The sequence below is a fragment of the Chaetodon auriga genome, chromosome 14, assembly GCF_051107435.1.
Source record: "Chaetodon auriga isolate fChaAug3 chromosome 14, fChaAug3.hap1, whole genome shotgun sequence".
In the NCBI taxonomy this organism is placed as follows: Eukaryota; Metazoa; Chordata; class Actinopteri; order Chaetodontiformes; family Chaetodontidae; genus Chaetodon; species Chaetodon auriga.
In genome coordinates this window covers 26015994-26040641 of record NC_135087.1, presented here as the reverse complement: position 1 = coordinate 26040641, position 24648 = coordinate 26015994, and the positions used below count along the sequence as shown (strand labels likewise).

Below are 24648 nucleotides of genomic sequence, written 5' to 3'. Positions count from 1 at the left end.
AACCATTAGGTGGTATGCGCCCCTGGAGAAAATGTTACCAGAAAAACAAAAAAAAGTCATTTTCCTAATAACTTGTCTAAAAATACAAGGAAAATTACTTCATGTCTAAATGCCAGGACACACACATTTTAGATTGACCAAAATCTTTCACTAAAAACCACTGATATATAATATAAATGCTTTCTTCTATCATGAAGCCTAATGTTACTCACTTACAATTCCGTGGTTTATCACTGAAGTATATGAACTACACTGCAGACTGTAGTTTCTGTTAACAGTGACAAACAGACAGATAAAAACACATTACATATGTTCTTCTCCCCTGTGAAACACTTGATTGATTCATAATGTCAACTCACGTATAAGTTGTTTGCAAAGACATGACTTGTCACTCTTTTGTTGTGGTGCGAACTGCAAATGGAGGGAGGATGAAGTGATTTTCTGCATAGGAAGCATTACAACACACTCTTTTAACTCGACTCTGTGTCGTTTATGGTTGCCACCAAACAAAGAAACTATGAGGAGTACTAAAAGTTGTTTTCATTAGAGTGTAGAATGTAAGAAATTGATGGAAAAAAGGCTTATTAACCTTCTGCGGTTGGGAGGAGCAGAGTCTGAGAACGGTGGAAATGGTGTAACATTAGCTATTGTTTTACATCTGTGGTGATAGTTCTTCAGTAATGGCTACAAGCAACACAAACAAGACAAGACAAGACAAGACAAGACTAGACTTTACTGATCCCACACTGGGGAAATTTAGTCTACAGTCTAGTCATATAGTATATGCACGATATATACAGTTTATAAAAGTACTGTTGCCAATATGGATAATAGCTAGTGTTATTGCACAGTTGAGAGAAATCTACAACTTAGAAATTGCACCAGATGAAATGGATAGTGTGAGCATACAGTATATCAGCATTTATAACAGAAGTGGGTTTATGATATAGAATTGGGAAAAAGCGCCAACACAGTGCTACATTACATGATGCTGGAGTTAAAAAGTCTGACAGCTGTTGGGATGAAGGACCTGTGGTAGCGTTCTATCTTACAGACTGGATGCAGCAGTCTGTTACTGAAGGAGCTGCTTAAGCCCCCTACTGTCACATGCAGGGGGTGGGTGGGGGTGATTGATGTCAGCTTGGTTAACATCCTCCTCTCACCCACTTTCTTGATGTCCAGAGGGCAGTCCAGGACAGCGCCAGCTCTCCTGATCAGTTTGTTGTCTTTTCCTGTCCCTCACAGAGCTTCCACACCCCCAGCAGATCACTACAGAGAAAACTGCAGATGCCACCACAGTCATAAAATGTTTTTAACAGTGTCCTACACACCAAAGACAATTTGGCAGTACATCAGACAATTTGGCAGTACATCCAACCGGCCACACAACTGCACACCATGTGTTACCACACCAGCCCAGGACCTCCACATCCAGCATGTTCATCTCCAAGATCGTCTGAGACCAGCCACCCGGACAGCTGCTACAACAATCGGTTTGCATAACCAAAGAATTTCTGCACAAACTGTCAGAAACCATCTCAGGGAAGGTCATCTGCATGCTCGGTGTCCTCATTGGGGTCTAGACCTGACTGCAGTTCAATGGCGTAACCAACTTGAGTGGGCAAATGCTCACATTTGATGGCATCTGGCACGTTGAAGAGGTGTTCTCTTCACGGATGAATCCCGGTTTTCACTGTTCAGGGCAGATGGCAGACAGCGTGTGTGGCGTCGTGTGGGTGAGCGGTTTGCTGATGTCAATGTCAATGCACGGCCCCATGTTGCAAGGATCTGTACACAATTCCTGGAAGCTGAAAACATCCCAGTTCTTGCATGGCCAGCATACTCACTGGACATGTCATCCATTGAGCGTGTTCCAATTCCTGCCAATATCCCGCAACCTCGCACAGCCATTGAAGAGGAGTGGACCAACATTCCACAGGCCACAATCAACAACCTGATCAACTCTATGCCAAGGAGATGCGTTGAGGCAAATGGTGGTCACACCAGATACCGACTGGTTTTCTGACCGTACGAAGAATGCAAAAAGAGGAGGTGCTCCAGGAACTTTACGGTGCCAGAGCCCCCCCCCCCGGCCAGTTCGATGGCCACGTCTGGCCCATGTATCTGAAAACATAAGAATGTATCTGAAAACATAAGAGCATTGCTGGGGTTAAAAATGCAGTCGCCTCCAACACTTCACGCATTATAAACCTGGAAGAATGGCACGGAGAGTTTGACGGACGTCTGGCCAAACTGGAAAAAAGTTATGATGACCTGTATGTATAAAATAAATTTCTGAAAGCCAAAGTGAATGATTTAGAGGGCCGCTCAAGGAGACAAAACATTAAAATTGTGGGTCTGCCAGAGAAAACTGAAAGAGGCTCTCCAACTACATTTGTGTCTGACTTGCTACCTAAACTCCTGGGAGCTGAGCATTTCCCCCGAAGAATTAAAGTGGACCATGCCCACCGCGTCGGCGCACCAAGCAACCAGCCACGAATCATGATCGCCAGGATACACCACGACGCCGTGAAAGAGAAGATAATCTGGGTGGCTCGCAACGAAGGTCCGCTAAATTATGATGGGCAGCGCATCAGCATCTTTCCGGACCTTACAGCAGAGGTGATGAAGGACCGCAAGGAGTTTGAGGCAGTTCGACTGAAACTCAAGGAGGCCGGTATCTAGCATGGGTTTCTGTTTCCCACACATCTGATTTTTACTCATGCTGGTCAAACCAAAATATTTGAATCGTCAAAAGAGGCAGCTACCTATGTTGACAAACACATACAACCTCCAGCAGCTGAAGGCACCGAATGACGACGCCAATGCATCAGACATTTCATTGTGGACAAATGGACCAAATGAATGGTGAGGCAAAAGCCGACATGTTCTTGCAACAATTACAGAACTCAGACCCAGAGTTTATGTTCAGTTATGTTCCCTTAACGTTATGACATCTGTGTAACGTCACTGTTACTTGTTGTTGCCTCTAGGATTAGATCATACATTACAAAGGCATTACTTGCTCTTAAAGGAAAAAAATGGAAGAAAAAAAAACTTGCAGGAGTCACAGACTGTAAAATGCGTTTTGTTATTTTTTATGTTTCACTTTTGGAAGCTTAAAAATAGGTTCTAGAATGCTAATTGCTGGATTCAAAAGGAGTGTTAACAATTCACTTACAGGAGGGTGGTAAGGGGCTGTGACAGGGGATAAGGTGTTAGTTTGCCTTTTAGGTTTAGGCTCCTTTCTCAGCAGCTCCGCTGCTATGTGGGTTTTACATTACCCCTTTTCTTTAGGGAAGGCAAAGCAGGGAGTTTGGGGGGTATTTTCTTTCAGTTTGGTTCATGCTGTACTCATCATATTTTGTTTATATACAATAGCATCTTGTATTTCTATATTGTAGGGGTGTCATGGGTAGCCCAAAGAATGATCATATGGTGAATAACATTATTAATCTAACTTCTTGGAATGTCAGAGGGTTAAATAACCCATCCAAGAGAGCCAAGATATTGTCTCACTTGCATGATTTGCATGCTGATATCTTGTATTTGCAAGAGACACATATTAAACACACGGAGGCCTTAAAACTTAGGTGTAGCTGGATAGGACAAATCATTCAGTCAACTTTTTCCGCCAAGGCAAGTGGTGTGGCAATTTTAATTAAAAAGAATATTCCTTTCAACACATTTCAACTAAAACAGATTCACATGCTCATTTCATAATTGTGACTGGCACTATTTTAACTGTTCATGTCACCCTCCTTAATTTATATGCACCAAACTTTGACAATCCAGGTTTTTTCCGAGGTGTTTTCCGTCTAATACCTGATCTAGCAAAAACCAACTTGATTGTCGGTGGTGATTTCAACTGCGTTTTAGGCCCTGGTCACTGGTTTTAGGCCACTGGTTGATATTTGGAGGATTTACAATCCCACAGAGAAAGAATATTCTTTTTTCTCACAAGTTCACAATACATACACAAGAATTGACTATTTTTTAATTGATTCTAAGCTAACAGTAATTCCTAAGTCATCTAAATATTCTAACATCTTAATTTCACACCACAGCCCAGTTTCTATAGGCATGGACTTTGGGTGGAAAAAACCCCCCACTACAATTGGCGATTTAATCCAAGTCTTCTTAATGACAAAATATTTTTGGAAAAATGCTCTCTTTCAATAAAGGACTATTTAACTTTTAACGACACAGTCGAGGTCTCAGACTCAACTTTATGGGAGGCCTTTAAGGTTGTGATAAGAGGTTTTGTTTTATCCTATGAAGCTGGACAAAAAAAAACAGAGGAGACAAAGGTTATCAGTTATAGATTCACAGCTTGCCCTCCTTAAAAAACAGTACAGAGAGGCTCCATCTTCATCTTTACTGAAAGAGATTGTTAAGTTAAAGCATGAATATAACAGCATTCTCTCTCAGCAAATCAAAACTTTATTGTTGAAAGTGAGGCATAAACAATTTGAGCTGGGGGATAAACCTGGCCCTCTTCTCTCACAGCGGCTATGAGGGGCACAGGCTAGCAGGGCTATTCATGAAATTAAAAACTCCATTGTTACAGACCCTGTTGAAATAAATAAGTGCTTCAGGGACTTTTTGGAAAAATTATACAAATCTCAAAGCTCTGCAGCAGAAGTAGATATTCTTCAATTCTTACACCCCCTCCCACTTCCTAAACTAGACTGTAATGCGCAAAATGAACTTAATGCTGAAATTACATTACAGGAGGTTGTCACGGCCATAAAGGAATTTCCGGGTGGAAAGTCATGTGGTCCTGATGGCCTTGGCATTGATTTTTTATAAAGCATTCATTGACGATGTGGCCCCCCTATTACTGAGAATGATTAAAGAATCAATAAAGAATACAAAATTGCCAGATTCATTATATACAGCAAACATTTCTTTAATATTGAAAAAAGATAAAGATCAGACTGATCCATCATCTTACCGGCCTATTGCCCTTCTCGGTAGTGATCTCAAAAGTGTTCACCAAAATCTTAGCAAACAGACTGAATAAACATGTTGCAACTATTATACACCCAGACCAGGTGGGGTTTATTCCCAGGAGATTTTCGTTTTTCTACGTCCGTAGATTACTAAATATTGTATATAGCGAACAAAAAAAGTCAAAATCTGCAGTACTTACGCTAGATGCACACAAGGCATTTGATCAGGTTGATTGGAAATATATGCTGTTAACAATTAGAGAATTTGGCTTGGGTGAAGGTTTTAGTTCATGGGTAGAAATGCTTTATGCGCACCCAACTGTATCAGTCCTCACCAACTTAGACAGATCTCACCCTTTCAATCTGTACCGAGGTGTCAGACAGGGCTGCCCTCTGAGCCCTCTGTTGTTTGCTTTGTGTATTGGGCCTCTTGCAGTAAGCATTAGATGTAATCCAAAAATTATTCCTATACATCTGGGCAAAATAGATCATTATATAGCATTGTATGCTGATGACATAATCCTGTTCTTGTCGCAGCCTGAAAAATCCATTCCACCATTATTGGACCAAATTAAAAATTTTGGAAAGCTATCAGGATACACTATAAACTGGCAAAAATGTGAATTTATGCCTCTGAGCGAGGACTTAGACCCCAACTTTCTCAAGAATCTACTGGTAAAAGTGACCACCCACGTTAAATATCTCAGCACTACAATCCCCAAACAATCTGATCAACTTTATACACTGAATTATAAAGCTCTGATTGATAAACGTCTGGCGGAACCCGCTGTCAGGGAGGTCTTCAACTCCCACCTCCGGGAGAGCTTCGACTAGATTCCGAGGGAGGTTGGAGACATTGAGTCCGAATGGACCATGTTCTCCACTTCCATTGTTGATGCAGCCGTCCATAGCTGTGGCCGTAAAGTCGCCGGTGCCTGTCGTGGCGGCAATCCCCGAACCCGGTGGTGGACACCGGAAGTAAGGGATGCCGTCCAGCTGAAGAAGGAGTCCTATCGGGCTTGGTTGGCTCGTAGGACTCCTGAGGCAGCTGACGGGCACCGGCAGGCTAAGCGGGCAGCAGCTCGGGCGGTTGTAGAAGCAAAAACTCGGGTCTGGGAGGAGTTCGGGGAGGCCATGGAGGAGGACTACCGGTCGGCCTCGAAGAAATTCTGGCAAACCGTTCGACACCTCAGGAGGGGGAAGCAGCTCTCCATTAATACTGTTTACAGTGGAGGTGGGGAGCTGCTGAACTCGACTGGGGATATTGTCGGGCGGTGGAAGGAATACTTCGAGGATATCCTCAATCCCACTGTCATGTCTTCTGCAGAGGAAGCAGAGACTGGGGACTCGGAGGTCGATTCGTCCATCACCCGGGCCGAAGTCACTGAGGTAGTCTGCAAGCTCCTCGGTGGCAAAGCTCCGGGGGTGGACGAGATCCGCCCTGAGTACCTCAAGTCACTGGATGTTGCAGGGCTGTCCTGGTTGACACGCCTCTGCAACATCGCGTGGCAGTTGGGGATGGTGCCTTTGGACTGGCAGACTGGGGTGGTGGTCCCGCTGTTTAAAAAGGGGGACCGGAGGGTGTGTTCCAACTATCGGGGGATCACACTCCTCAGCCTCCCTGGGAAAGTCTATTCCAGGGTACTGGAGAGGAGAATCCGGCCGATAGTCGAACCTCGGATTCAGGAGGAACAATGCGGTTTTCGTCCCGGCTGCGGAACACTGGACCAGCTCTATACCCTCCACAGGGTGCTTGAGGGTTCATGGGAGTTTGCCCAACCAGTCCACATGTGTTTTGTGGACTTGGAGAAGGCATTCGACCGTGTCCCTCACGTCATTCTGTGGGAGGTGCTCCGGGAGTATGGGGTTGGAGGCCCTCTGCTGAGGGCTGTGCAGTCCATGTACAACCGGAGCAGGAGCTTGGTCCGCATTGCCGGCAGTAAGTCGGACCTGTTCCCAGTGCATGTTGGAATCCGCCAGGGCTGCCCTTTGTCACCGGTTCTGTTCATTATTTTTATGGACAGAATTTCTAGGTGCAGCCAGGGACCGGAGGGGGTTCGGTTCGGGAGCCTGCAGATTTCGTCTCTGCTTTTTGCGGATGATGTTGTCTTGTTGGCTCCATCGAGCCAGGACCTCCAGCATGCACTGGGACGGTTCGCAGCCGAGTGTGAAGCAGCTGGGATGAGAGTCAGCACCTCCAAGTCCGAGGCCATGGTTCTCGACCGGAAAAAGGTGGCTTGCTCCCTCCGGGTTGGGGGAGAGATCCTGCCTCAAGTGGAGGAGTTTAAGTATCATGGGATCTTGTTCACAAGTGAGGGAAGAATGGAGCGTGAGATTGACAGGCGGATCGGTGCAGCGGCGGCAGTAATGTGGTCGCTGTATCGGTCCGTCGTGGTGAAGAAGGAGCTGAGCCGAAAGGCGAAGCTCTCGATTTACCGGTCAATCTACGTTCCTACCCTCACCTATGGTCATGAACTTTGGGTCATGACCGAAAGAATGAGGTCCCGGATACAAGCAGCTAAAATGAGTTTCCTCCGCAGGGTGGCGGGGCACTCCCTTAGAGATAGGGTGAGGAGCTCTGTCACTCGGGAGGAGCTCAGAGTAGAGTTGCTGCTCCTCCACATCGAGAGGAGTCAGCTGAGGTGGCTCGGGCATCTCTACCGGATGCCCCCTGGACGCCTCCCTAGGGAGGTGTTCCAGGCATGTCCCACCGGGAGGAAGCCCCGGGGAAGACCCAGGACACGCTGGAGTGACTATGTCGCTCGGCTGGCCTGGGAACGCCTCGGGGTCCCCCCGGATGAGCTGGAGGAAGTGTCCGGGGAGAGGGAAGTTTGGGCATCCCTGCTTAGACTGCTGCCCCCGCGACCCGGCCCCGGATAAGCGGGTGGAAATGGATGGATGGATGGATGATTGATAAACTTAAAAGTGATATTGATCTTTGGCGAACACTCCCCACGTCAATGATTGGCAGAATTAATGCCAATGGTGAAAAATGGTGACCTTACCCAGATTTTTGTACATATTTCAGAATATACCCATTTTCCTGTCTAAAAAGTTTTTTAAAACACTGGACTCAATCATTATGCCTTTCATTTGGGGATATAAATCACATCGCATAAGTAAAAAACACCTTTGCAAGTCAAAAGAACTGGGTGGACTAGTGCTCCCTCTATTCCAACATTATTATTGGGCAGCAAATGCACAGAAACTTGTATATTGGCAGCGAGCTTATCCTGTAGAACCTAATGACACTACTCCATCATGGCTGGCTATAGAACAGGACATCACTGGTACCTCCCTCCCAGCACTACTCAATACTACAAAGAGAAGTCCTGGACCATTTAAAGGGACTGGATTTATAGTAGAACACTCATTAAAGGTGTGGTGCCAAATTAGAAAAACATTTAATTTAATAAACACTTCTATTTTTGTCCCCATTTGTCATAATCATGCATTTCATCCCTCTCAATCTGACCCTGTTTTCTCTTTTTGGAAAGGGAAAGGCCTGGTGACTGTGAAAGACTTATATATTGACAATGTTTTCGCTTCTTTTGACCAACTTAAAGGCAAATTTGATTTACAGCCATCTCACTTTTTTAGGTACTTGCAAGTCAGGAACTATACTAGATTACATTACTACATTTTAAAATTTGAAACTTATAATTCCCCAGACGAAGTCTACTCTCTTCTAGCAAAGGAACCTGAGACCAGAAAGCTGCTGTCCATGTTTGTAAATGTGTTTGCAGCTCAAACGGCTCCAAGTACACAACATTTGAGAGAGTGTTGGGAGAAGGAAATAGGTACTACCATCTCAGAGGATGCATGGTGCAAATGTCTTTCTAATATACATGCATGTTCAATTAACTCAAGACAAAAGCTAATTCAATATAAGGTTATACACAGACTCCATTATTCACGTGTTAAACTGCATTCATTCTTTTCATCCACTTCACCACTATGTGTAAAATGTAAGCAGTTCAATGGTACACTGGCACATATGTTTTGGTTCTGCAATAAACTTCATAGATTTTGGGGGGAAATTTTTCACTTTTACTCTGAGGTTTATGGATATGATCTCCCTCCAGACCCAGAGACAGACATCCTTGGCTGGTCTCACCAGCTTGAGACTCTTGGCCACTAGAAGGTTCTGTCAATACAGTATGGGATGGTTATTGCTAAGAAAATCATTCTTAAAGTCTGGAACAAAGATATATCTCCAAGTTTTGAAGCCTGGCTCACAGAGCTCTCAAACACCTTATTTATTGAAAAAAATTGATTTGAGATGTCAGGGTCATCAGAAAAATTCCATCAGATATGGCAACCATTTCTTGATCATATCACACAGCGGAGAGGGCCCTCATGATACCTCAGTGTCCTGAATATGTTTGAAATTTTTTTTGTCTAATTTTTTTTAAAGTATAATTTTATTACAGTCCTGGATGGCCATAGAAACCGCTTTTATAGAGTACAGCGTACAGCCTTCACCTTTTTTTTTTTTTTTTTTTTCCCCAGCCTGCTTTGGGGGAGGGGGGTGGGAAGAGGGGGGTAATTGTTTGGGTTGTAATGTGCCTTGTTGTTCTATTCTGAAAATGTATAAATAAAGTATTTTTTTTTTAAAAAAATATTCATGCTGTCTAATCAGCATCTTGATATGCCACACCTGTGAGGTGGGATGGATTATCTTGGCAAACTAACACTAACAGATTTAGAAAGATTTGTGAACAATATTTGAAAGAAATTGATCTTTTGTGTATATAGAAAATGTTTTAGATCTCTGAGTTCAGCTCATGAAAAATGGGAGCAAAAACATAAGTGTTGTGTTCGTATTTTTGTTCATTGGAACATACAGTATAACCCTCAAAACAAGCCACAGCTTAACAGTGAGGGTGCACATATGCACGCACTCCATAGGTGAGCTTCAGTACTTAAACAAATAGCACTAAACAGTAACTTAGTGTCTGACAATATGATTCACATTCATGTATAAAATATTATACATACATAGACAGAATTAATTCACACATTTACTGCTGCTGGCTGAGACAGTGGAAAGAACCTCCCGTCCTGAGGGCACAGATAGTAGAAATTCACTAACCTGCCCTGACTCGCTTGACTCGACATGCAAGAGCTCCTCTGTGAAAGCTCCAAAATGCAGCATATAAATGTGTGTGAAACATCTGTGATGTTTTTGCAATGTGATGTTATGGTTGTGCATGAGGGGTTAGGTGAAGGTAAAAATGTAACATCCTACTGGATGTTACGTTTGGGGGGGGGCATTTATAATCAGTAAAAGGATAAAAGAATAAGATAAATAGAGTAAAATAAACCGATAAAACATAGGGTGGGACCGTTATCTTAGTTTTAAGAGTAGTCCACGGCAAAGGTAGGGCAGTAAGGATGTAATGTAACTGAATTGAAATCATTTTCCTCTAGGATCCTAGTTTCCTTTAGTTATGTGAGACTTCTGGTCTTAAATGGTATCACCTGCTAGAAGTTCCCCACATCCTCTCACTTATGTGCATTACTGGTGTCATGCTTTTAACCCATCCTGGTAAGTCCTTCCTCCACGGCAGACCAGGAGCGGTGGGCTGCCATTCGATTGGCGCCCAGGAACCCAGTTTCTTTTTCGTCACAATTGGTCAGGTGGTGATCTTCATACATATTTTTTAGAGGGGGTTTTCATTTTTTTATGGAGGATCCCCAAGGTGAACATGGGGAAAACATGCAAACTCCACACAGAAAGGCCCCTTTCCTCGAGATAAGGCATGGTGCCTGCACGCCCTCAACGCCCACAGCACCCCAGCCAGGAATCAAACCCGGGACCTTCTAGCTGTGAGTTGTGCACAGTGTTGCCACTGTGTCACCCTCCGCAGTGCGAAAGCAGCCTATTACTCTGCACTAATAGAGGAAAATAAGAACAATCCCAGATTTCTCTTCTGCACTGTAGCCAAGCTGACAGAGAGCCATAATTCTGTTGAACCATGTATTCCTTTAGCTCTGAAGAGTAATGACTTCATGAGCTTCTCTTATGATAAAATTCCTACTATTAGAGACAGAATTCATCACCTCCTGCTGTCAACAGGTACTGATTTATCTTCAAACACAGAAACTGCAGAAACTGTTATTAAACCTGTCGTAGTTTTACAAAGTTTTTCACAGGTCAACCTTCACAAACTAATTTCAATAATTTTGTCTTCAAAATCATCAACCTGTATTCTAGACCCCATCCCAACTAAGTTGTTTACAGAAGTTTTACCCTTAATTAGCACTTATTTATTAGACATGATTAATCTGTCTTCATCAACAGGCTACGTACAACAGTCCTTTAAAGTAGCTGTAATAAAACCTCTACTTAAAAAGCCTACTCTTGATGCAGGGGTTCTAGCCAACTACAGACCTTAAACTCGGACAAAACTGAAGTTAAAGTACTACACTCTAAACACCTTAGAAACTCACTTTCTGATGATATAGCAGTTATGGATGGCACTGCGCTGGCCTGTAGTACCACTGTTAAGAATCCAATGTAAAACAAGGACAGCTTTTTTTCACCTACATAACATTGCAAAAATCAGGCACATCCTGTCTCAAAACGATGCAGAAAAACTAATCCATGCATTCGTAACTTCCAGTTTGGATTACTGCAATTCCTTACTATCAGGCTGCCCAAATTTGTTGTTGAATACTCTCCAGTTGCTCCAAAACGCTGCAGCACATGTTCTGACAAAAACAAGGAAGAGAGATCATATTTCTCCGATAGAAGCCACTCTGCCCTGTAAAATTTAGAATAGAATTTAAAATCATTCTCCTTACTTACAAAGCCATAAATGGTCAGGCTCCATCTTATCTTAAAGAGTTCACAGTACCTTATTACCCCACTAGAACACTGCATTCCCAGAATGAAGGCTTATTTACGCTTCCTAAAGTCTCCAAAAGTAGAACGGGAAGAAGAAGTAGAATCAGAGGGACAATCCCCTTCATTTGTCACACAGTAACATCCACATGCACACACACATGCAGTGGTGAAATTTGTCCTCCGCCTTTAACCCATCCTGGTCCTCCTTCCTCCGCGGCAGACCAGGAGTGGTGGGCCATCCGACCAGCGCCCGGGGACCCAGTTCTTTTTGTCACCATTGGTCAGGTGGTGATCTTCTTGCATGTTTTTGGTGGGGGTATTTTTATGGAGGATACCCCAGGTGAACACGGGGAGAACATGCAAACTCCACACAGAAGCCATGGTGGAGGACACGCCCCTGGTGCCCACAGCGAGAATCGAACCCGGGACGTTCCAGCTGTGAGGCAACAGTGTTACCACCGTGCCACCCAGAGCATTTAGCTATCAAGCTCCTCTCCTGTGGAGCCATCTTCCAGTCTTTACTCCAGTCTTTTAGACACTGTCTCTACATTTAAGAGTAAGCTTAAAACTTTCCTTTTTGATAAATTTTATTGTTAGGGCTGGCTCAGGCTTGCCTTGGACCAGCCCCTAGTTATGCTGCTATAGGATTAGACTATCAGGGACCTCCAAATACACCAAGCTCCTCTGTTCTTCTCTCCCTCTCCATCTGCACGCTTTCATGTCCTATCATGGCGTGTTACTAACTTAGCTTCTTCACCGGAGTCTTTGTGCATTGTCGTCTCGCAGGTTCCCATGGATAGTGGCTGAATCTAGATTGTGGATTATAGCTACGCCTCCTGCCATGGTCCTACCTGACATCCACTGCAACTCCCACTACTATTATTACATCCACTGTCACTGTTACTGTTACTGTGATTGCATTTCTGTCTGTCTCTCTCTCTTTCTCTCTCGCAACCGGTCGAGGCACCCAGAGCCTGGTTTTGCCTGAGGTTTCTGCCTGTTAAAAGGAAGTTTTCCTTGCCACTGTCACCAAGTGCTTACTCACGAGGGAACTGTTGGGTCTTCGTAGATGAATGTGTTTGGTCTGTATCAGCTCTATATGTAAAGTGTCCTTAGACAACTTCTGTTGTGATTTGGTACTATACAATTAAAATTGAATTGAATTGCCCTCTGGGCAGGAGTTACTCTGGGGCCAGTGCAACAATGAACACTTGGTTGTTGGCATAGAAAATGAAACACTGTATCACTCTCTCTGTTCGTATTTCACAGAGCTCTATTTCTCTTTGCCTACATTTCATTGTCCACCAATACTAACTTTCACCTTAGCTGCCATATGAATGTGTGCATGAACAGGTTAATGCAGACTTGAGTTGTAAAAGCGTTGTGAGTGGTCTTTAGACTAGAAAAGCGCTATACAAATATAGTCCATTTACCATTTACGAGTTTTCCTACAATACAAAGAAAGACAGACACTTACACATGTAAACAACCTATGCTCTCCCAAACTCTGCACATGCATAACAAAGACAATACCAACGCAAACCATCTTCAAATTTGTCATGTGCTCAACAACGATTGTTGGTTAAGTGTTGTGCGGTGTGATGTAGGGCTAATAAAACTATTTATTAGCTCCTTGTGAACTCCTCGATGATTACATCTCTACACCTCTGGTCAGGCTTAAGAGAAAATGGCATACAGATGGAGGGCCCATCCACTGCCAAATCTTGCTCACAATAATTTGGTAATTCGTAGACCTCTGTTGTCAAGAGCAACTTGAGGCCACAGAAAACAAGATGAGAACCATTTTGTCTTGTTGACGTCAGACTTTTCATATGTATGAATGCCTGTATTGAGTTGTTTCAGTGGTTATTCCCCATGCTATGAATACAGAACAACCACAGTGATGTTCCAAAGGCTCCACCCTCCAATACCAGTAAACCAGAGAGAAGACTCCTATAGGCCCGCCAAGGTTGTCCACACCCTGAAAGCAGTCCTTGGCTTTCTTCAGCTACAAAGCCTTCAGACAAAGGATGGGACACTCTCCATTTTAAAAGGAGAGGCAGTATCAATATTACCACATAGTAGGTGATGCCATCCAAAAATCAGGTCAAACAAACAGTTTTGATTTTTAAATGGTTGATGCTACACGACAGCTCATTGTCTATGGTTGAGAGTGTTTGGTTTGTGTTAAAAATAACCTTGCTGGTGTCACTCACTAAGTCCATGGGCTCTGTTTTTGTCCCCGCCACTGGCGGAGCGCAGGGTGCGCACCCCACGCAGTGGTATTTTCGTGCAGTGCAGGCGGACGCGTAGCGCACTTGGTATTTCTGTAAACCGAGGCACACAGAGGTACGCCAGGATGGACGTTGCGGCGCAGTAGGAGTTGGTGTCGGCAGGATCAGCTGGCGGATTTGGATTTTTGGTTCATTTTGGTCAACACCGGTGGTGTAAAAGTGCGCTGAAAACTCTGTGCGCCAGTGGCCGCAAGTGGATTTTTGCAAATTGGCGGAGTCGTGCGCCCACGCCACCAATACCTCACAGGCAGGTTTCCACAGTGTCCACTGTGACACTGCGATCAATAATTAGCAACAGCCACGATTCAATTCAACTATCTGAGTCAGCATATATATATATATATCTGACCACATTGCAAGCGCTTTCGGAACGCGTAATGGTCACTCAACCTGACTGAATGTACACAGGTGAAAAAGGGATGCAAACTAATCAATTATCGTCGCTGTGCCAACCAGAAACAGCCGTGGCATCCTACAGAGCATATATACTGCATCTATCTCAGAGCACTCGAGAGACAGAGAGAAACAGACACACGGAAAAAAGTGATGATCGTTGTCCGCTATTACCCACGTCATTTCATTCCAAATACAACCGCCACCTTTTCGTGGTGGAGGAGTTTGAGTGCCCGAATGATCCTAGAGGCTATGTTGTCCGGGGGTTAATGCCCCTGGTAGGGTCTCCCAAGGCAAACAGGTTGGTCAGACTAAGAGCGGTTCAAAAGTCCCTATGGAAGTTAAAAAAACAAGGGCATTTACGTCGCCCGGATTGGCGTCACCGGGGCCCCACCCTGGGGCTCGCAGGCGAGCACAGCCCAAAGGAGCGACGTGGGCCCGCCTTCCCGTAGGCCCACCACCCGCAGGAAGGACCAGAAGGGGCCGGTGCTTTGCGTTATGGGTGGCAGTCGTGGGCGGGGGTCCCGATGACCCAAACCCTGGACAACGACTCTGGCGATGGGGACATGGATTGTCACCTCGTTGGGGGGGAAAGAGCCAGAGCTAGTGCGAGAGGTTGAGCGGTACCGACTGGAGATAGTCAGGCTCACCTCCACGCACAGTCTGGGCTCTGGAACCCAACTCCTTGAGAGAGGCTGGACTCTCTTCTACCTGGGAGGGGTACTGGAAAGTGCTCCAACAGGGGACTCCATCGTTCTGCTGGGGGACTTCAATGCTCACGTGAGTAGCAACAGTGATACCTGGAGGGGTGTGATTGGGAGGAACGGCCTCCCCGATCTGAACCCGAGCGGTGTTCTGTTATTCGATTGCTGTGCACAGTTTGTCCACAATGAACACCATATTCAAGCATAAGGATGTCCATCAGTGCACGTGGCACCAAGACACCCTAGGCCGAAGGTTAATGATCGACTTTGTAGTCGTATCATCTGACCTATGGCGGTATGTCTTGGATACTCGGGTGAAGAGAGGGGCTGAGCTGTCAACTGATCACCACCTGGTGGTGAGTTAATCCGCTGGCAGGGGAGGAAGTGGGACAGACTTGGCAGACCCAAACGCACTGTGAGGGTCTGTTGGGAACGTCTGGCAGAACCCACTGTCAGGGAGGTCTTCAACTCCCACCTCCGGGAGAGCTTCAACCAGATTCCGAGGGAGGTTGGAGCATCGAGTCTGAATGGACCATGTTTTCCACTTCCATTGTTGATGCAGCCGTCCGTAGCTGTGGCCGTTAAGTCGCCGGTGCCTGTCGTAGTGGCAATCCCCCCGCCCTGAGTACCTCAAGTCACTGGATGTTGCAGGGCTGTCCTGGTTGACATGCCTCTGCAACAACGCGTGGCAGTCGGGGAGGGTGCCTCTGGACTTGCAGACTGGGGTGGTGGTCCCTCTGTTTAAAAAGGGGGACTGGAGGGTGTGTTCCAACTATCGGGGGATCACACTCCTCAGCCTCCCTGGGAAAGTCTATTCCAGGGTACTGGAGAGGAGAATCCGGCCGATAGTCAAACCTCGGATTCAGGAGGAACAATGCGGTTTTTGTCCTGGCCGTGGAACACTGGACCAGCTCTATACCCTTCACAGGGTGCTTGAGGGTTCATGGCTTGCCCAACCAGTCCACATGTGTTTTGTGGACTTGGAGAAGGCATTCGACCGTGTCCCTTGCGTCATTCTGTGGGAGGTGCTCCGGGAGCATGGGGTTGGAGGCTCTCTGCTAAGGGCTGTACAGTCCATGTACATCCGGAGCAGGAGCTTGGTCCGCATTGCCGGCAGTAAGTCGGACCTGTTCCCAGTGCATGTTGGACTCCGCCAGGGCTGCCCTTTGTCACCGGTTCTGTTCATTATTTTTATGGACAGGGGCCGGAGGGGGTTCGGCTCGGGAGCCGGCAGATTTCGTCTCTGCTCTTTGCGGATGATGTTGTCTTGTTGGCTTCCTCGAGCCAGGACCTTGAGCATGCACTGGGGCGGTTCGCAGTCGAGTGTGAAGCAGCTGGGATGAGAGTCAGCACCTCCAAATCTGAGGCCATGGTTCTCGACCGGAAAAAGGTGGTTTGCTCCCTCCGGGTTGGGGGAGAGTTCCTGCCTCAAGTGGAGGAGTTTAAGTATCTTGTTCAAGAGTGAGGGAAGAATGGAGCGTGAGATTGATAGGCGGATCGGCGCAGCGGCAGCAGTAATGCGGTCGCTGTATCGGTCTGTTGTGGTGAAGAAGGAGCTGAGCCGAAAGGCGACGCTCTCAATTTACCAGTCAATCTACATTCCTACCCTCACCTATGGTCATGAACTTTGGGTCATGACCAAAAGAACGAGGTCCCGGATACAAGCGGCTGAAATGAATTTCCTCCGCAGGGTGGCAGGGCGCTCCCTTAGAGATAGGGTGAGGAGCTCAGCTGAGGTGGCTCGGGCATCTCTACCGGATGCCCCCTGGACGCCTCCCTAGGGAGGTGTTCCAGGCATGTCTCACCGGGAGGACACCTCGAGGAAGACCCAGGACACGCTGGAGTGACTGTGCCACTCGGCTGGCCTGGGAACACCTCGGGATCCCCCCGGATGAGCTGGAGGAAGTGTCCAGGGAGAGGGAAGTTTGGGCGTCCCCGCTCAGACTGCTGCCCCCGCGACCCAGCCCCGGATAAAGCGGGTGAAAATGGATGGATGGATGGATGGCCACAAATGTTATAATTGTAATGCTTAACGTTATGTACAAAGATGGAGTACATCACTGCCTTGAGGAGGAGGAGGAGGAGGCCGAGGATTTACCATCGAAGGACCTCATATTTAGACATGAGTGAGCAGGATTGCAGGTGGGCCACGAGAATAACACCTTCAACACTGTAGGCTATGCAATTTTCTTTAATCATCTACTCTTTTGCATGTCCCAGGAACAAATTACATCCGCCAAGGGAGGTCGTCGACTAGGTAGCGTGCATCGTGGCCTCCGATGTGCACCCCGGCTGCGCTCTCCCGGTCGCAGTAAGGGTGACAGCGGGTCTGACCTTCTTCGCCACCGGGTCTTTTCAACATACCATGGCCTCGGTGGTGGGGATCAGTCAGTCTGCTCTCTGCTTGGCTATACATGCAGTTTCCTCCAGTCTAGTCTGACATGCAAATGAGCACATCATTTTCCCTGCAACACCTGAGAGCCAGCTGGAAACTAAGCAAGGGTTCTTGTTGAAATTTGGATTGCATCCCTAGCATCCCTACAGTCTTTCTGGGGTACACCCCTCTGGATGAGGGATGGCTCAGTCATCCTCAAAACTTGCCATGCGCCTCGCCAGCGGTGTTTTTAAAGGTGAGGCGAGGAGCTGATGTGATTGGTGAAGACTGGACTCGGCAGTGTCAAACCCACTCCACACCTTCTCCCTTCCCTCCTTCAGAGTTGCGCCGCTGGGTGGGATGAGATGAGAAGGGGGAGTAGTTGCCCCCGCAGTGCAGTGCACGAAAATACCAAAGTCTGCGCCGCCACGCCCCATCGGCGAAGCGCACCGAACTTTGTGCCGCGCCTCCGTGGAAACGAAAATAGAGCCCCATGTGTGTAATAGATTCCAGTTATCATCAGCAACTGGAACTGGGTTCATAGTCAAATGAATGGTTACATAATTTGGTGAATCTGCACTTGATAACATCTCACTGTCGGTGGAGAAGGGGGGCCTAAGTCTTAGGAAGCTATGCCGAAATTCACGGTCTGGAGTTACAGCAAGTAATTAATGTTTCATTTTGTAGAGGCTTCACCATATAAGAGCTGTTGCATTTGAGTTAATGCCCACTGTTAATGCCCATTAAGACAACAAGGTTCACAAGTTGATAACATACACCAGCTCAGAACCCCATGAATGCGAGGCATAATAAAACAGTTTGTTTCTTGACAGAGTTGATGTCAAGAACACTACACCAGCCACCACAATTATGGTTAAAACTATAAACCAGCACAAGAATGACAATTACCAACAGAAGACAACATGTTCCGAACACACCCATTACAAACTCTATCATAGAAACACTTGTGTTACAAAGTAAACATTTGCATTTTAAATAAAAAACCAGGGATGCCCGATATTGGCATAAAAACATAATATATGTTTATATCGTTATTGGGTTTTTTGCCTAGAATGAAAACCGATAAAAATAATGCCTGGAATTCGCCAGGAGACATTTACCGGTGCGCAAATGATGACCTCATCAAACTGCGTCGTGAAGCGTGTAAACAAACATCGGTGGCTGCAGTAACAAGCTTTACGACAGGTGATGTATTGCTTAAGTGGGGCTATGCGTCGGGCTGAAGAACGCCCCTTAGGCCAGCATGGCATGATGAGAAATGTCGGCCGTCATTGCTTCAGCTTTTTCCGCAAACCTCACCAAAGAGGTGTGTGTGTGTGTGTGTGTGTGTGTGTGTGTGTGTGTGTGTGTGTATGTATGTGTGTGTGTGTGTCACACAACAGGTCTGATGTCTCTCATTAATATCATGTAAAAGTTACATCCTTTTTTATACATGTATAGGTACAGTGAAAAATGTGATCAGGTACAAAGTAACAAAGGTATGGCACCCTGGTTGGACCAACACTGTATATTTGGTTATCAGCCTTACCAGTGCCGTTGGTGTCGACCATGAGACCCTGGTTGACATGGTTCTGGATGAGCAGAAGAGTCTGCTCGAAGATCTCCCCGGCACGTGCCTGTTCCACTGTGTAGGGGTCACGTGGATACCGGAAAAGAGCTAGCAACTCTCCTGGGGTGCGAGGCTGACTGGAAGGATTAGGGATAGAGAGATACAGTGTAAGGGAAATAAGACAGAACGAAAGAGTGATGAAGGAGAAAGGACATGATGTTATGTGTAGTGAAAATGCAGGAGTGAGAAAACAGTAGAAAAATGGGTGGGATTCAAGAGGGGGTGGAAGAAAGACAATTTCATGCTAAATTCTTTTTTTGTTGTTGTTGTTTCTTTTTTTGCTTGAAGGCAGGAAAGGCAGGCAAAGCTTTCTCTGACCCCTTGTAGAAAATGTCTTCACTGCAGCTTGAGCAGGTCAGAAAGATGGATAAGAACATGCATGACTATGTGTTGTTCCTGCTTTCAGATCATTGGACTGTTTTACTATCACCTCAAGCTACTTTTAAAGCACATATTCAACTGCATCTTGTAATGCTCAGCCAGAATTACAGTCCAAAATGAAAAAACAAAAATCGTCTCATTTTGCAAACAAATTTAAATGACATGGTGCAGGTCTAAGCAAGTTAGCAAGCAACTTACTAATAAACATGTTTAAAACTGAAATTTTGGCAAAGATATGTTAAGTTGCATAGCTTTTCATTGGATTTCTGGTACATCTGCAATACACTCCAATTGCACATATTCTATAATAAACACAGAACATTCATGTCAAACATTAGAATTATGAACGTGAATATCTATTCCATAATAAACCTGTCATAGTGTAGTGTAATACATTTTATAGTGTAATGTAATACATTTTATAATCCTGCGAATTATTAGCACACATAGTACTTTGCAAAACATTTTTTTAAATTAATTCTTTCTCTGGTTAATAACATGTTTCTTTCTCCTTTTCTCCTCCAGCTGACAACAGTAACACTGGTGTGAAACGGGGGAGAACTGTTGCCAAGACTTATCAGGTGTGTTTACTCTATTGTTTTTAAGTGGGAAAAATTGTTACCTTAATCCTTAACTTATGTTTTGATCATTTGAAAAAGATGATTATTACACTTTGTTTGACTTAAACAGTTGCTACTATCAACAACACTGAGGGCCTAACTGTCTAAAACAACACAACCTTTATGATGAGACTAACAGGTGTTAATGGCTTTTCTTCTGATATGCTCTCATTCTCAATGTCGATCTGTTTTTTTTATTCATTCAAAACCATGTTCAAAGACCCCAGTGCCATCAGCCAAGATGAAGGCTGCACCTTAATCTGTGATTGTCATAAAGAGAGCTGGAAATTCCCTCACTTCAATCTAGGTTACAACTGTGTGTTTGTGTGTGTATACGTGTTTGTGTAGAGTATTTGTGTGTGCATGTGGGGGCAGAGTGTACTGTGTGCATGCCAAGAGAAATACTGCTAAAGCCATCATTCAACATGATGAAACACTTTTGAGCTATATTGAAACCACCTACATCTCTTACGATGACATAAGTGCATGAAAACTTCACTGGACAAAGACATCAAGACACAATCATTTCCTTTATCATCCTGAAAATTATTGTTGATGCACCAATGAAAAAGGAGTTTCCTGGTAAAGATAATGAAAAGCTGTTAACAAGCAGTCATATATATTAACTGCACCTATCAGAATATAAATAGATGTTAGTTCTGCCCCTCCCTAAAGCACTACTTCTAACTGGAGCATTCTGATCTGAAATGTTAAAACTGTAAACCTTGTGCACTGAAAGTGCAGCAACATTGGCAGTCATTCTGAATGGCCACACTCTTTCCCTGAAGGCTCTGACTCAGACTTAGAACATGCAAATCATGCACCAAGATGATGTAAAACTAGCTAGCTGCATTCTAACTTAGGCATGCAGCTGGAAAAATTATACAATATTGTTGCAGACTGGTGCTTTCATTTACTTTGTTTACAATCTCTATCAGATGTGCATTTAATTTTGAGACATTTACATTCCTAAAGTACAATATAGCAGTGTTTCCCACAGGATTTTAGGAGACTGTGGTGGGAGGGTCTCTGACCCTCGGGGTTGGGTGTGTGTGTACGTTTTCAAGCCTGATGTATCTCTTTAGGGCATTTTGAGACCACTGAATGTAATATAAATTGCTGTATATGAACATAACAGGTTGGTATCATCCTTAAGAACATACAAGAGAGAGAGAGAGAGAGAGAGAGAGAGAGTGCAAGAGAGGTGGCATGTCCTCTTAATCTTCAGAAACGCTCTGATTCAGACTGTTTTCTCCCCGTTTTTTTTTTTTTTTTTTTTTTTTTACACTTATATCTTTACAAATACAGCAGTAAGAGACCGACTTTCCCTTTTTGTTTTTTCGGCATCAGCCTTGCGATGGGCCCCCTCATAACCGTGGGCCCGGGGCAGCCGCACCCTCTGCCCCCCCGCCGGCTCCGCTACAGCTTTTAAGCCATAACCTCACCCCTCTTCACCGATGGCTGTGGCAGAGTCACTGACTCAGTGCTGTCGGATCCCTCTTTTCTTTTTCTTTCTCGCCGACGAGAGATATTAAATAATTAATTTCATGTTAATTTTTATAAACGGGTAGAGAGAGAGCACAAACGACAGAGAGATGAGAGAGAGAAATAGCGGGAGAGGGAGAAATAGCGGACAAGTAGCTAGCTACCGGGAAATCAGCACCAGGGATAGCGGAAAGTTAGACTCTGTTTAGAAGCTGACTGGTGCAATGAGATCAGCAACATGGCCGACTGCTCCGTTATCGAACTTGATACCTGCCACTTTTATTATTAGTAGTTTACGCTTCTGCGTCGCGTCAACGCCGTACCTACGCCGTCGACGCAGACCCCTACGCGGACCCTACGCCGTAGCCTGACGCGCACCTCCAAAAAATCCTGACGTGAACGTCGAGGACTGTGATTGGTCCGTTCAGAACGTAATTTTCGGTTCAGTCGCAGCCCTATGGTCGCAGCACAACAACACCGCCATTTTCAAAGTTTCTGTGGTGAGAGCTACAAGAAAAACTGGACCAAGCCGAAGAAAGAATTATCAAGGAGGTATGCAAGTACGACCACCTCTACAATTCCTCTTCACGGCAGCAAGAGCCCCGCGAAACCATACAAAGACACAGCAACACCCCCCTAGCGGCTTGGAGGTGAATTGCGGAGCAACGCGTTCCCTCGACGCAGAACTATGAATGCTCAGTAACGGCGTAGGGTGTACGCCGTAGGTACGCCGTCGTCGATTCATCAAGCCAGGTGAAACCTATCCTGGATAAGTATGTGCACGCAGCTTCCTCAAATAGACCCCGCCATCGATCACAGATTCACCAATTCACTATGGCAACTAGAGGGGCGTACTTTTCAGTGTGCAGACATGTGGGGTGTATTATATACAGACCTTTGAATGTGTATTTATTCTTGTGTTGTATAATATGCTTTGATTCTGTGCTTTCTGTCTTCTTGTGTCACTGTGTGACTTCAGTTTTGAAAGGAACTGATGCCTTGATTTATCCTTATTCAATAAAAGGAACATCATGTTACTCTTTGATGTGTATTTATATTGGAGGTGAATTTTATATATAGTCTATCGGAAACTGTCTATCTAATGATTGCAACATCATCCAAAATCATCATTTATCTACAATGATTGAAATTAATGAAATTAATTAAAATTGAAATGAATGATTCTTATGTTCTGTGTTAATGTTTAAATAATGACAGTGGATCTAGTTGAATGTGATAACAATGTGTAGTGGGCAGTGGAATAACTATTGGTTTCCAGTTGTGATGACTGCTGACTGAGATAAGGGATGAGATTAAATAGATCCTGGAACTTAGCTTGGCCTGGAGCAGGCTAGCTCCACAGAATAAATCTCCCCAGTAACTTATCCCATAACATATCCCACTTTCCACTATCCTGCTTTTGTGCAACCAGATCATGGATAAGTTGAGCAAGGATAACTAACATATCCCAGCTTAATCCCTTATCCTAGTTTTGTGCAATGGGCCCCTGATACCAACACAAACATAAACATCCATATCTCCGCATATAGCACCTACAACGCCCTTTAATAAATAACATCATAAACATAATATAATTCTGTGAATGCTGGTCTCCACATATATAAACTACACTAATATGGGGGAATACCACTATGTGCTGTGAAATGTAAACATTAAGGACAATTTTAAGTTGCCCTACATGTGTTTTCTAAGATTTACATACATTCAACATTGGATATGTGGACCATATTATTTGCAATGAACAGCATGGCTTTTTGATTGAATCATTGATGGGACTTGACTGTTAAAACCCAAGTATCACCGTGTGTGTGTGTGTGTGTGTGTGTGTGTGTGTGTGTGTGTGTGTGTTTCCTGAGTTTGACACATCTTACCCATCAAAGAGACGTCTCCTTGTTGACTCAATAGCACTGTCCACATTACGGATGGCCTGCTCTATGGACGTGCTCACAAAGGTGTCCCCTTCTCTGCTGACTGCAGGAACTGTTGCCACATGGAGACAGACAGACAGACTGGCTGCTTAGAACCAAGGTCAGCTAGGTTAAAAAAAAATAATATGTTTGGACCTACAACTTCATTGGATTGTATAACCCTGCTCAACATAACCAACAGAGAATTTCTTTTCCACTTTCTCATTTTGTGGTTGAGGCTTTTTTCCTAAGTTTCATTAAGCTAATTTAAATGTTAATTTTCTAAATTAATTATGCAACACAACCCAGTGGCAATACATTTTATGCACTGACATACATTAACAATTTTGAACTTAGGCTCAAAGGTTTTCTTTATATCCACTTATTACAAGTGACTGCTTTCAAAGTGCTGCACTTCAGCTTCCTCCTTGAAGTTGGAGTGAGCACATTTCTGGCACACTGTATCTTGATACAGTATGTGGATCAGCAACAAAGTGCTGTGGTTTGCTAACAGAAATCTTAGTGCATTGCTGCAGAGTGTGAATAAATTGCTGACTGATTTGGACAAAAAAGAAACAGAAAACAGAGGACTTCTCACTCTCTGAACTAACGTGACAGTAGTACACAATGAACAGAATATTACTATAACACACACATTTTGGATCTCTTGTTATTACAGTTCAGTTCAGCTCAATTCAATTATATTTGTATAGCGCCAAATCACAATAGAAGTTGTCTCATGGCACTTTCCATATAGAGCAGGTCAAGAACATGCTCTTTAATCAACAGAGAAAGAGCATTTCCCCCATGAGCAAGCACTTCATGTCAGTGGCAAGGGAAAACTTCATTTTCACAGGCAGAAATGAGAATGAGAATGAGAGAGAGAGAGAGAGAGAGAGAGAGAGAGAGAGAGAGAGAGAGAAAGAGACAGAGAAACAGAGAGAGAGTGCAGACAGTCATGTCATGACTGTCTTGCTTGCTTATACTTTAGTGTGAACTGTGTGCTGGTAATGGCATACATAATTATACTT

The 24648-nt window shown here is 44.7% G+C and overlaps 1 protein-coding gene across 3 annotated transcripts in view; it reads right to left on the bottom strand.

Annotated features, from left to right (window-relative positions):
- Positions 1 to 24648, bottom strand: part of pxdn (peroxidasin) — a 102487-nt gene that overhangs the window by 30948 nt on the left and 46891 nt on the right. For all 3 annotated transcript variants that reach the window (XM_076748681.1, XM_076748682.1, XM_076748683.1), the window contains 2 exons: positions 23582 to 23690; positions 19123 to 19280 (listed from right to left, as the gene is read on the bottom strand). In XM_076748681.1, the coding sequence (XP_076604796.1) occupies positions 19123 to 19280; positions 23582 to 23690 (267 nt within the window). The remainder of the gene's footprint in view (positions 1 to 19122; positions 19281 to 23581; positions 23691 to 24648) is intronic.